General features: G+C 38.2%; 1 protein-coding gene across 1 annotated transcript; it reads left to right on the top strand.

Moving 5' to 3' along the window:
• Positions 1 to 4,518: 4,518 nt before the first annotated feature.
• On the top strand, positions 4,519 to 13,246 carry ST13 (suppression of tumorigenicity 13 (colon carcinoma) (Hsp70 interacting protein); the record flags this gene model as incomplete). Its single annotated transcript, XM_010012275.1, has 10 exons — positions 4,519 to 4,578; positions 5,843 to 5,912; positions 6,022 to 6,092; positions 6,619 to 6,685; positions 7,259 to 7,343; positions 8,812 to 8,922; positions 10,234 to 10,336; positions 11,158 to 11,265; positions 11,941 to 12,004; positions 13,146 to 13,246. Coding segments are annotated over exons 1-10 (837 nt in total), but the record flags the coding sequence as incomplete, so codon positions are not given.
• Positions 13,247 to 13,813: the final 567 nt, after the last annotated feature.

The raw sequence follows: 13,813 nt of genomic DNA on the forward strand, positions 1-13,813 counted from the left end.
GGAGCGGCTCCGGTGCGGTGATCCCTCCCCATTCCCGCCCGAGTTACAGCTGGATCATTAAAGAGATATGTAATTGTTCTGTTTTGTTGTTTTGTTTTTCTAAACTCTGGCTATCCCCGTTGCAAAAACGTGCCCCCTGGCCATCTCAGTCAGTGGCTCAGCTTTCCAGGCTGGAAAGCCCCAGAGTTATACTTAACCGAGCTAATTCTCGCATTATGCAGTAGAGTTGGCTAAGCCTGTCTTAAAAGGAGCCGAGTTTTGTGAGGAGGTGAGTGGCGTTGGAATACATCCTGGTACCCGAAAGCATAAAATAACCTGGCAGTTTAATGTGTGGAATGGTTCCTGGTCAGAAAGAGTGCTTTGCTCTTTGGAGTTTGATGTGTCAGGTAGTTGAAGTCTTGTTCCCACTTCAGGCCTCTGCTTTTTTTTGCTGCACGTAGGCTTTGCACACCTGTGGCCTGGCAAATGCTTCTTGATATAAAAACACCCTTGTGCTCCACCCTGAGCACCCAGAAGCACCAGGCTGGAAGGGCTGAGGTGCTTTGCAGCTGGCAGGGAACCCACAGCACCCTTGTACCTGAGGTACCCCTGCTTGGCTTTTGTAGTCACAGTGCTTGCTGCTCGGAGAACTTGGTGAGGAAACTCCTTGCAGATACACCTTTTATGGAAGGGGAAGTTGAAAGGTTTTTATCTAGTGATAGACTAGGGTTTGTTTTAGAAAGTTTGCTTTAAATTTTAATCTGAAAGTATTTTAACTGTACTTTCTGCTGTACAGTACTTGCAATTAGTTAAAAAACTAGTGGGGCTTTTTGTGCATATAGGTAAGTAAATACTTGTATCTCATAGTATGTCATATAATGAAAATTACTACAACAAACTGTTTATTTAGGATTTTTTTGCAGTGATGTTTAAACTTATATGCATGTGAGTGTTAGCGTGGTTGTAAAACCAATCCTATTTAACTTCACGTGATTTTGCCGTACTGAGAGTAGCTGCATGTATGCCTAGGAAGGCAGTATATACCTATTTGATCCTATTGCAGGTCTTTAGTTCCTTTTGCTACTGTGTAAAATAAACTTCAATGCCTCACCCTGGGTTACTTCCGTTCTAGTGCAATTCTGAAGGTGTGAACAGAATATTTTGGGAGGGAGAGGAAGAACACAGTCTTCTTTTGAGCAAAGAAGGTGTTAGGGAATGGAAAAGTGATCATCGGATTTCTAATTTTCTCCATGTTAATGGGGAGGGCTGTAACCTACAGAGTAATTTTTAGTTTGCATTTGGTTAATAGAAGGGTGCTTGTATTATAAGTATAAAAATCAGGTTTTAACATGTGGAATTTATTTTTTCCCGATGTACAGTCTTCCCTAGATATCTTTATATCAGAAGTTAAAAATTATTTAAAAGTAGAACTTCCTATAGCTCTCAGCTTCTCTGGTTTTCCTCACGTATTTGAGCTAAGTGTTTGGGTAGATTCTGCCCTTGGGTATTTGGAGTGGTACCCAGATTACTTTTCATGTCAAAATGTCTGGAAGTCTGGTGTGTTCCCCTCTGCCCTTCCATAGTAGTGCTGTTTGCAGTAGGACTCTTAAGTGCATTTTTAGGGTCTTTTCATTCTTTGGAAACGGTTTGAAACATAGCATGGCAATAAGGTGGAAATAAACTCATTGAGTGTTACAGCTCTGTCAGGCTTACCTGTATTAATATGAAAGACACGGGTTTAGTCAAGGTAATGTTGTAAGTGATTACAGAATAATGACTAAATGATGCTGAAATACATCATTAAAATTTTCGATTAAAATTCTGATAACTGATTTTATTTTTTTTCCTTAAAAATAATGATTCTAACTTAAATGATGCTAACTGCTAACTGTGAAACCGGAACGGGGTGGTTTATTCCTGACTAGCTGTTAGTATTGCATCAGGAACCTTAAGCCTTACCTGATTTTACGCACTTACTACCTTCGAGCTTTTATCCTGTTTAGCTCTTGTACTTAATTTCTATATAGATGATCTCTATATAGAAAGCGTTACACTAGTGTATGATTATGTTTGGGAAGTGTTTTGACATCCCTTTTAATCATGCCTGTTTTTTCATAATTGCACAAAAATACAAATGTTTTTACTTGAATTGTTGTTAAATGAGTCATTGAAGGGAATATGCTTCAAATTGGTTTTGTAATTGAGCAAAGAAACAATAGCAGTACTTAAAAGTAAAGCACAGAATCCCTAATTAATGAATGGGGCTTTCTCCTCCCCCTTTTTGGGGAGTGATGTTGTTTTGTTCAAATAGATTTTGGCCCTTTGTAATTCATGGTAACCCAGTTTCTCCCTAAAGATGATTTTGCTGTCAGTGATGAAGTGGATGCAGATATAACAGTTGCTGTTCTTCCAGCAAGTCATAAAAGCAGCACTACTCATCACTGTGGTGAGTGGAAGTACGGAGTCATTGTTGCAATGGAATCCCGAGAGCTCCCAGGAGTTGTTACTGGAATTGCACAACTCTGTTTTTGCATAAAGGTTTAATTTAGTTTTTTTGGTGTGTGCGCTATTTATGCTGTTCAGACACTCCTTTTCCTACAAGTGTCTTATATGTCTGTACCGCTGAGGTTAAATATATCACAATCTTTGCATATATCCTTGCTGTGCATTTAATCATTGTAATCAAATACTGGTTAAAGGGATTTTTAGAGTAACTCACTTTTGAATTGTTTTGGGATTGTAATTAGTTTAAGTAGAGGATACCTGGATAGTGAAAATATTTTAAAGAATTTGATTCCTGCATTTTCTTTTAGCCCTGGTTGTTCTTAAATACACAATTGGAAGTTGGGAATGTTACTGACCTTTTTGAGTTAGAGGGTTCTCAGTCTTCCTTCAGTAAGCCAGACTTTGAAAGAATCTTACTGTTTGCGGGGGAAGAGAGGGAGGGGAGAAAAAAGTGTTGCAAATAGCCATTAGATGGATCTTGAGTATTGTGTTACCCTGAATTCAGAATTTATAGTTAGTTATAGTTTCCTTCGTGCAGGAGAAGTTCCAAGGCTTCTCTGGAGAGTCCTTATAGTCCTAGAGAAAACTTTGGGGGTTTTTACAGACTGGTAGAGAATTATGTGCCCTATTGCCAGGCTACAAGGGTAAAAATTCAGGAGAAAAAGTTACTACGTGTACTGTGTTTTGCCTAGCTCTGTAATGCTTAGTCTGATAAAGACTGCTTTGTCAGTTGTTTAGTCCTTGCAGTATAACTTAGATTAAGTAATGTCAACATTCCAGAGACATCTAAATTTTTGCAATAGTTTCAGAAGATGATGAGTTTTGTAACTTGTGTATTTTCTTGACAGTTTACCCTTATAAACCAGAGGTAGTGTAGTGCTGTTTAGCTGCCTTTTGCTGCAGGGCCTTCTGCTAGGACTTGTGAGTCCTGCCACCTTTTCCCATTCCTATCTTCTCTCCCCCAATTCACCCCTATCCCTGTCCTGTCTTGCCCCATCCAGGTTTATTTTCACCTTGTTTGGGGCCTAATTGAGATAGTGCTGGTGACAGGAGGGAGGAAGAGAGTGGAGAGGGGGACTGCTGCAGCCTGACTTAAGCTGTAGCATCTCATCCTTAGTATATAGTTTTGTGTTGCACTAATTCCTGAGAGCAGATAGTCCTGCATCCTTCCAGTTCCTCCTGCCCACTTCTCTTTGCTCACTGCCGCCTTTCCCCTGCATCATGACTAACCACTTATTTGGTGCCCCAAGGAGGTGGTAGAGCCTGTTTTGTTGATAGACATGTGGTTTTGTTTCCCTTTGGAATGTGAATGGCCGGAGCAACTGAAAACTCTCAGTAAATGGGAATGCAGGGCAGAGGGTGGATGGGAATGGTAGTTCTTGTGGCAGCCTGCCATTAGGTGTGATTAGATCTTATATGAAACAGTTGGAGAATTCAGCCTGTGCTTATTTCTGGCTGCTAACCAAAGTTGATATAATACAGAAGTTCATTCTATGTTGAAAGAAAGCTGACTATACAGAGAATGCCTCTTAACTTGTTGCTCAGGAAAGGCATGAATATTGCAATACACAAGAGAAAAGGCATCAATTTTGTAATTGTGTAAGCATTTTAGGTCGTGGTTCTCTTGAATTGTTTGACCTCTGTTCCAAAACTCTGATTTTAGTAATAGCTATAAATATAGTATTTTGTTTTGACATAAAACGTAAGTAATATTGTAAGGACAAAATCCATTTGAGCCCATGAGGCAGCTTTTCCTTGTGGGCAAGGGTGGGGGGTGGGTGATGCTCACGAGTACAATTCACAGTGATGAAAAAGTCAATGGAGTGTGAGTTCTGTTAAGCTGGGAAAAGCATGGTGGATGCGTGCTTTTTATTTGCTGGTTCTACAGCCAATTTTTGTGTCACATCATGTTTTGTGTTACATCATGTTTTGTGTCACAACAAAAAGCCAAGATTATCAGTAGGATTTAAGTCCATAAACATGTCAATGTTTTGATAATCTGTTTTGTTTTTTCTCTTCTCTACTTTGCTCAAAAGTATGGGAGGCACAATACCACCTGCTCCAGCCAATGCCTCCACAGAGGAGACAAGAAAGGTGAGAGATGAAGAATTTATAATTAAAAAGTAACATTTAGTCTCTGCAAAAATTACTGAGCAGGAGCAGGGAAAAAATTGCTGTCAATTTTCATTCAAATGGGGTGGGTGAATCCACAAGGGTGAGTGAATGTGACAGTTCAGGCTAAAGCTTGCCCATTGCGCGTTGTAGATGACTTGTCACAGATGGCTCCCTAGTCTATTTCAAGTATTATCATGCTCCATTTCCCTAATCCTGAATGCCTGATGTTCTGTGCAATTTAATGCCAAACAAAATCTTAATGTCTTTTTTTATGTTCTCGCTGTCTTTGTATGCACCTCTTCTGTAGTCAGTGGATTAAATTATAATCTTTGCATGAGAATAAATATTAGTGAGCATGACGGGTAACAAACAGTTGAACTATCAACTTTTTAAGGCAGTATTATAGAAGAGCCTTTCATTGCTTTTTGTTCATTGTTTTAAGGGAGAGAATACATTTAGCACGTAGATATTTATAGCAGGATTTTCCCCAAGCTTAAAATTCTTTTGGAAAAGGGAGAATTTTTGTGTTGATTTAACAAAAGAGTGGATGCTGGAATTACTGGCCGGTTAGAACCATATGGAGGGATTGTGTGTATATAGTGAGTATAGTTTGTGACATTGAGTATGAAGACAAGCAGCTTATGTCTTGTGTTAAAGCAGGATGTGCTAAGTTATAGGATTCAGAGGAAATTAGTGATGTAGTTAGAAGCCGACAGGAAAATATTTGAAAAGAAAAACATTCTGTATATAAGTGACAAAGATTTCTGACCTTTGCAAATGGAAACAGTATTTTAGTCATTGACACCAGCTTATTGTTCACTGCTAAAGGACGTTGGCTTATTAGTAATAGACTGAGAGAATTTTTGATCCAGAAAATGTGGGAGGGAAGGCGGGAAGATTGGAAGGGTTGGTTAGTCATCATTGCAAAACTGATTCCTAATTGGGTATTACCTGGATTATTTGGTTTTATTATTGAATTACACAATTTGAAAGACAGGCTTTACCAATAATAGAAGTTAATGAGTCAAAATTTGGGTTCAGAATTATTTGCATGCATGATAGACTTAATCTGAGAGGAGGAAAAAGAAGATTTGTACCTTAAAAATTTAAAAATAAAACAGTCTAGCTGTAGAGCAGTATAATGCTCTGAAGATTAATTTTGGATTTTCTGATGCAGTTACTAGAATGGGAATATAAAATCAGTTAGAAATAATGTATGCTTACACATATATTTCTTTTTCAGGGTAAAGCAGAGGAACAGCCAGAGGAGCCAGTTAAACCACCTGAACCAGAAAGTGAAGAGAGTGACTTAGGTGTGGAAAATAGATTGCTTTATCACATTTCACCAATTTGAACTTGATTCTGGAAAACTTTGTTCTGTTTGTAGATGGAGCTTAATCTTGCTTTTTGTTTTTCCCTTAGAAATTGACAATGATGGAGTGATTGAACCAGACAATGATGACCCACAAGAAATGGGAGATGAAAATGTAGAGGTAAGCACACTGTTTCCTGTGGCCACAGACATGGAAAATACAGGGAGAAGTTTTGAGTTTAGTCAAGGACAGCAGCTGAGAGGGGATAAGTACTATTAATTAGGTAGCCAGCTGTTTCTTTGGCTCTTTTTCACCTAAATAAAAACTTACTGGCTTCAGAACCAAACTCTCTTCTTATTTAAGGTTAGACTCCATCAAAAAGTTCAGTGGGGAAAATCAGGTCAGGAAACACACCAAAAAATTTAGCAAAACACTCATAAAAACTAGATATGTAGAAACCTGCCATTACTCAACTTACCTTTTGAGCATTTTCTAGCTGAAAATAATGGTGGGTAATGTCTCTAAGCTGAAAGCAAAGGATTTTTGCCTTTTTTATTTTATTTTTTTAACTATCATTTCAATGCAAATTAAGAACAAGATTCTGAATTCATAAAACTGTAGCTCCCTTCTTAGGTGCTGTTGTAGCATGGTAATTATGGCCTGAACTCTACAGCTTTTGGGTTTTGTGTGTTTTTTGTTTTATTAGGTAACTGAAGAGATGATGGACCAAGCTAATGAGAAGAAGATTGAAGCGATAAATGCTCTTAGTGAAGGTGATAAATATTTTTTATAGTACATGTTCAAGGACGTTAAGTTTTGTTTTCCTCTTAAAAAAAGGAAGTAAATATCCTGGACCATTTTGAATGCTTTAAAGGGAAAGAATACTTCCTGTTGGATGCCCAAAACTTTCTAGAACATGACAGCTTCTTTAAGCTTTCAAAGCTTCCCAATGTAGCTCTAGTTTCGGGCAGGGTGGGGGATGATGAGCTACTGCAGCAACTTAATTACAAATTGATCTTTAGAGTACTTCCCTATCTATTATGGTTGGCGTCTCTAGTGGTTTGTCTTAATGCAGTGAAAAGCTGTGTAATAGAGGTGACTTCCTATTTGATTGCATACAAAGCTAAATGTACAAGTTTAACTGGAAAAAGTCTCTTCTCCCATCCAGCATTAATTTTGGAGTTTGTACTTCAGTAACATAACAAGATGGAGAAACTGATTTTTTTTTGTCAATAATATTCCTGATAAGAGGTGCCTAGGGACATCGCACCCTGTAAGACAGGTTTGGCAATTTGGACAACATTTCACTGTGTGATGATTGAATCTTTATTGGTACTCATGTTTAGGTGAACTTCAGAAGGCTGTTGACTTGTTCACAGATGCTATCAAGCTGAATCCTTGTTTGGCCATCTTGTATGCTAAGAGGGCAAGGTGAGTCATCATAAACGAGTGATTTATTTCTACCTGTTCAGTTATTTTCCTTGAAGAACCTAAATACAATGGCAACTTGAGGATGTGTGTACACCTAAACCACATGAAGAAAAGAAAAAAGCACACTTTATGGATTTTTTCTTACATGTTATTAACCAGATTTACTGAAGCAACCATATAAAGAATCTTGGTAATAAAATAAGCAGAAGAGTGATGTCCCAAAATGTATTATGGCAATATGGCTTTTAGTATGTTGAGTTACAGTAATGCTGGATAACAAACACTTGTAAAATCTGAAGCTTGTTCTGAGATTAAGATGATAATTGAAATCATGTCCTCTTTGGATGCAAAATGAATTGTGGGTCATTTGAATTCTCTCCCTGTTGTACCTGCTAAATGAATTTGTTGACTGTGGAGTAGATTTGTTTCTGTTGAATAGTCTATGTTTGAACAGGACACACCTATTTCTCAACCCAGCCAATATCCACCTTACTGCTAATTAAATATATTAGACTGCAGATAATCCATTGGGAATGCCGTCAGATTTGATGTGTAGTAGCCCTAACTTCATAATGCACAAACATTTATTTTCGTAGTTCTTGAGAAAGGCTGGACAAATATGGGTTGCAGAAGTTACCACAGATTGATTTTGTTTTCTCCTATTAAGCACACACACACTAACCATGGATGATTTTATAGTTTAGTGGATCTTTTCCGTAACAAGGTAGGGGTGTGAAGTGGGGGTGTTGTGTGTTAGGGAGACTAGGGGTTTTGTGCAGCCAGCAGCACTGGAGTGTCTCACTAGTGATGTGTAGCTTTGAGACAGTTTCCTAACATGTCCACCTGTTTCTTAGAAGAGAATGTGAGACTTTGTGCTTGCTCTGTACCAAGCTTTCATGATGAAGTTACTTACAGGCTGATAAATTGTTTCACTTCACTGACAAAAGATCGGGGTTACTTTCTGGTTTGCCTTTTTGTTCTGCCTCTCAATTTTGATGACTTATCTCCTATCTCTTTCTGTAGTTCCTGATGATGATAGCTGTTTATCCTTGTAGGCTGTATGATAACTCATACTTTCCTTCTCTTACTATTTTCAAGATTATGTAATATGACGTGCATAATGTTATTGTTCTGTTCAGATTGCTAGCTGCTGTTGCCTGCAGATGCCAGATACAGATACTATGGAACTGAACTATTCTTTGCATTTTGTATCCTTTCCTTGTGCACTAAAGTTATTCTTGCTGGCAAGGCTTGAGTCTAAACAGTGAATGCTTTTGCTTTTTGCTAATGATTCCCCTACAATGACAGGGACAGGACTAAATTTCAGTGACTTCATTATCACTGTGAAATCTTTTTGAACTCAGCTCTTCTCTCACTAGCTTGCCTGTTAGTCATACAGAATTATTTCCAGTGTAAGTTTAGTAACCTGGTATTTCAGTACGTACAATAAATGTTCTTGTTCCCACAGTGTTTTTGTGAAACTACAGAAGCCAAATGCTGCCATTAGAGATTGTGACAGAGCCATCAAGATTAATCCTGACTCGGCGCAGACATACAAATGGAGGGGGAAAGCACACAGGTAGTGAACTGCACATGTACTTGACATTCTCTTCACTTACCTGGGGTGAACAGTTTTGTTTATGCATTCTCTCCTTCTCTTGTGTCTCTGAACTGTTTTTTACCTGAGAGCAGTAAGCCAAGAAACCACTATGCTGAGTGTATGGCTTACAGGAAAGAAAGGATGATGGAGATTTATTGATGGCAACCTATGAATAGTCCTGTTGGCACTGTTGTTTTTTTCTCTTTTTTTTTTTTAACATATATTCTAATGGATTACTTCTGTTCTGGATAGCATTTTCTAATTACTTGCTAAAGATTAGGAGTTCTAGGACTGTGGGGTTTATTTGTTTGGAGTTCTTTTGTTTTCAGTTAGTTCAATTTTTATTTATTAACCTTAAACATTTCTCTGTTTCCTTTATTCTGTTATATTATAGAGCTCTTTTACACAGTAAAATGAAATTAAACTAGTCTAGTTACTAATGGAAGCATTTGTTGCAATTGAAGAGTGATATCAAGCAAACAGTATAATTAATTAAAATGAGATTAGGCCATTGTGTATCCTCCTCAGTTATGTTTAAACTTTAAAAAAAGACAATACATCAGTCAACAAAAAAAAAGTGACACTTACGGAGTGTGTGAAAGTGGAAGGAGTAAATGCTACAAGAATTTTTTTTTTAAAAAGGGGCATTTTAAACAGTGTTCAGAGTGAAGTTTATTAATGTCTGCAGTTTAAATAAAAGTCATGGAGCCTAATAGTGAGAAGGCTGGAGCATAGTTTGGCTTAACACCTCTGTCTACAAGCAGAAGTGCTTAGACTGTTTAGGAATACCATCATTTGCTTAAATTTATTACCAGAGTCTGCATCCAGTTAGCTAGGATTTTGAAGTGCTGAGTAAAGAGAGTCCACTTAAGCTTGAGATAGTGCTGTAGACTTGTACAGAATATGTGTAGTTTTGTACTGAAAGCATACCTAATGCTGCAGAATATCTTTATTAGCGTGCTTCATCTGTTTAGGGTACCTTCTCCCTGTTAGACCCTTCTTGTTTATAACAAGCAATGACACCAGCTGGTGGAGGATTTTTTTTCCTCATTGTTGCTTCAAGCAAAAGGTATTGGTAAGAACTTAAGGGTGTTAAGCAAGCAAGTATCCTCTAATGCCATTGTAGTGTGCTGATTACAGAAAATACCTGATTATTAAATGTTAAACTCCTGTAAGTCCATATAGCTGCAGGTAAAACCACTGAATGCTGCATGGTTGTAAATACTTTGAAGAACTGTAAGAGTTAAGTTTGCTTTTTCCTTCTGAATGTTGGTGTCTTCTGAATTTCAGACTGCTGGGTCACTGGGAGGAGGCTGCTCATGATCTTGCATTAGCTTGTAAACTGGATTATGATGAAGATGCTAGTGCCATGCTGAAGGAAGTGCAACCAAAAGTAAGTGGGGAGCTTATTGGAGGTCTGTCCTCTCTGTTTGACATTGCTGCCTTCACATTCTTGCATTGTCTTGTGCGAATGTGTTCATGTGTCATCTGACACTTCAGACTGAGTTATAAATATTTCTGTCTTCAGTCATTGCTGTTTATGGCTGTGTGTAGAGAAATTGAGTCTCTGGGGCTGGGCAGGTAACCAACCTATGAAATAATATATTCCTCTTAAAAACCTTGCAGAAGAATCTGAAGCAGTTAAGTTTGCCAGGCTAGATTTTAGAATCCAGACTGAAAATATGCAGAACAAGGGAACACTGATAATGGAATTTGTTTTGTTTTGGTTTTGTGTTTGTTTGTTTTGTTTGTTTGGGTTTTTTTTAAGCTATTCTGAGTTGATCAAAGTTTCATCCTAAACATATTTTACAAAGGAAGCATTCCCTGCTGTGATCTGTACTTTCATTAGTCTGCCTCGTGAGGGCAATGTAATCTCTGTAAGACTTGGGTCAGCTTTACTCAAGTGGTTGACCCCAGCGTTCTTCTAAGGAAAAACTTTTGTGTAACAAATGGAAGACTGTTGATAGCAGGCTTTTTTTCCTCATCTGCTTTGCATTTTCCTTTAAAGTGGTTGACACACCGCAGATTGCAGATGTTGCATTGTATTTGCTTTACAACGCAGGGGGGAGGTAGAGACTGCAGGGCTGACCTCTTGTAAAAAGAGACACAGGGATGCCCCAGTGTCAAACAGTCAGTTCCAGCTGTTTCCAAAACAGATCCACAGAGGTGATAGGCTGGAAACGTGTGTGAAATGTTGGTATTGTATTGTAACAGGCTCAGAAAATTGCAGAACATCGCCGAAAATATGAGCGGAAGCGTGAAGAAAAGGAAATCAAGGAAAGAATGGAAAAGGCACGGGAGGAGCATGAGAGAGCACAGAGGGTGAATACTTAAGCTTTAATATTTGTTAATAATTTGGAGAGTGACATGATTATTTTGGTTCAGTTATTTTGGTTAAAATGAATCGCAGAGAATAACTTTCCTTAGTGTTAAATACTGGAGAGTCGATTTCTGTTTCGGTTACTTGACCATTATTGGAATCTGGAGAAGAGGGCATTGTGCTGCATCTGCTTTTATTGCTTATGACAAAACTAGGCTCTGGAATCTCTACTAATCCTGTATTTCAAGAAGTCAGTTATTGTATGACTAAGCCAGAATAGTTTTCACTTAAAGTACTTATGTCTCCCAAAGTGTGAGATTTTAAATTCAGGATGATACTTTGCTTCTCTTCCTCGTTTCCTGACACTTTTTGCTTGCCTTTTTTTGTGCTATACTGATGTATTTGTTTATGTTGGGGGCGCGAGTTCTAAAAATATAAGTTGAAGAGCTAAAACAAATCATATAGTTCATATTCATTAATAACATACTAAAGTAAGAGTAGACATTGCTATTTCTTGTCAGTGGTTTTTCATATAGTGAACTGCTTTGTTCATTGGATAACCTACCTGTCTGAAACTGTCTCGGCTGTTTTTTTTCTCCTTCCTAAAACCAGTTGAGCAGTAGAAAGCAGGCTGCAGTTCCATTGCTTTGTGTGGAATGATGTGCTTTCATCTGCAGGAGGAAGAAGCAAGACGACAGGCAGGAGGAGCTCAGTTTGGTGGTTTCCCAGGTGGCTTCCCAGGTATTTTATTTTTAAGCACCAATACTTGAGGCAGAATTGACTATTGTTTCCATGTGGAGTATTATAACCACGGTTTTTATAGTATTTGTCCTCAAAACGGAGAGAAAAATATTTTATGCAGTTTAGAACTTGTCTACAAATAACTCTGAGCACTAGTGGGAAGAAGGATTGGATTCTTAAAGAGGATTATTGCTGAGCAGCAAGTAGAGAGAAGACAGAAATCAATAATGATGGATAACAGAACGAAAGGATTTAAATCTGAAAAAAAAAGAGGTGCAGTATTTGCTTGATAATATGTGCTGAAAAAACTAGTCTAAAAGTGTTTTCTAAGTCACCCAAGGTGCCTTGGGCCCATTCTGCTTAAGAACAGTAGTGTTAAAGTTGAAAATTTGAACGTTCAAGAAATCCGTGCTGATTGCAAGCTATTGTTGAACAGAATAGTTTCTCAAAGGACTTAGTGCATTCAGCTTATAGAAAAGCTGGCCTTGAACAGTTCCAAAAGAGGAGGAAAAAAAAATAAAATCAGGATTTCCACTTATTCTGGGACACGATAAATTGGGGAGAAACAATAGTTAATACCAACAGTCTTGAAGATTGAGATGTAGTTGAGGTAGGCTGTGTGCATGCTCCAGCCAGACCAGCAAACAAATAGAGACATTATATATATCCTGCTCAGCACAGCTGGGGTAGCTTTGATTAAGGATTCAAAACCAGAATTTTGCTTCAGGGATCTTTTTTCTTTGGAGGTACAGTTGTTTTTTTTAAACCTGAAGTTCCCACCAAACATGGAATGTGCCTTGGACATACCACTTCTGTTCTGCTTTTGCCCTGGGTGGTTCACCCCCGGCGTTCAGACTCCTTATGTTCCCGGGCTTAAGACCTACCTGATATAAGTTCACCACAAAAAAAATGCGTTTGTGTACAAGGTGCTAGAACACTTGTCAGAAGCCTCCTACATCAATGAAATAAGACAGAAAGAAGGTGAAGCCTCTGCTTTCCATTCAGTGGACCAGCTGTAGCCACATGGAAAACATGGCTTTAGAGGTGTGGCATAGGAACCACGTCTTGGTCTCTCTCAATGACCTTCCTGTATAGACAAATTCAGTGTTTTTCATCATGCATTCTTGTCTTGGGTTTTCAGGTGGATTTCCTGGGGCTATGCCTGGAGGCATGCCAGGAATGGCAGGTATGCCTGGTGTCAATGAAATTCTCAGTGATCCAGAAGTCCTTGCTGCCATGCAGGTGAGTTATTTGATAAAATCAAAGCTAAATGTTCTGAATGAGGGAAGAACAGTGCCTGTGAGCTGAGAAAAGGAAGAAAGATGTGACCTGGATAGCAATGGGATGCTTGCTTATTTCTATTGTGAAATTCCCCATGTATGTGGCACCAGACTGTCTGGAATCAATGTTAGCTATTTTTCAAACTGATTTGGGAACTTAATTAAGATGCCTCCCCTGCCACCCAGTACTTGCCTATGAGAGGCAAAATTATGTTTTATAGAGAGTTTTTCATCTATTTGGAGTATGTTGAATGGTCATTTTCCACATGGTATAATTCACTTGCTCCTTTTTTGAATGCCTAAACAAAAAATGATTGTTATTATTGTTGCAACAATATATTGCAATAACATTGAGATGAGAATTGCCTTTCTCTTAGGGGATTAAGTGTTTGGATTTTGCCAAAGGCAAAGTAGTATCAGAATAGTTCTGCTTCTGGCACTTTCTAAATTCATGTTTAGAAAGCTTATTTCCCCAGTGGTCTTGATTTATTGCTCAGTTAATTAATCATAGAATCATAGAATAGTTAGG

This window comes from Nestor notabilis, unplaced genomic scaffold (genome assembly GCF_000696875.1).
Source record: "Nestor notabilis isolate BGI_N333 unplaced genomic scaffold, ASM69687v1 scaffold25313, whole genome shotgun sequence".
Classification (NCBI taxonomy): Eukaryota; Metazoa; Chordata; class Aves; order Psittaciformes; family Psittacidae; genus Nestor; species Nestor notabilis.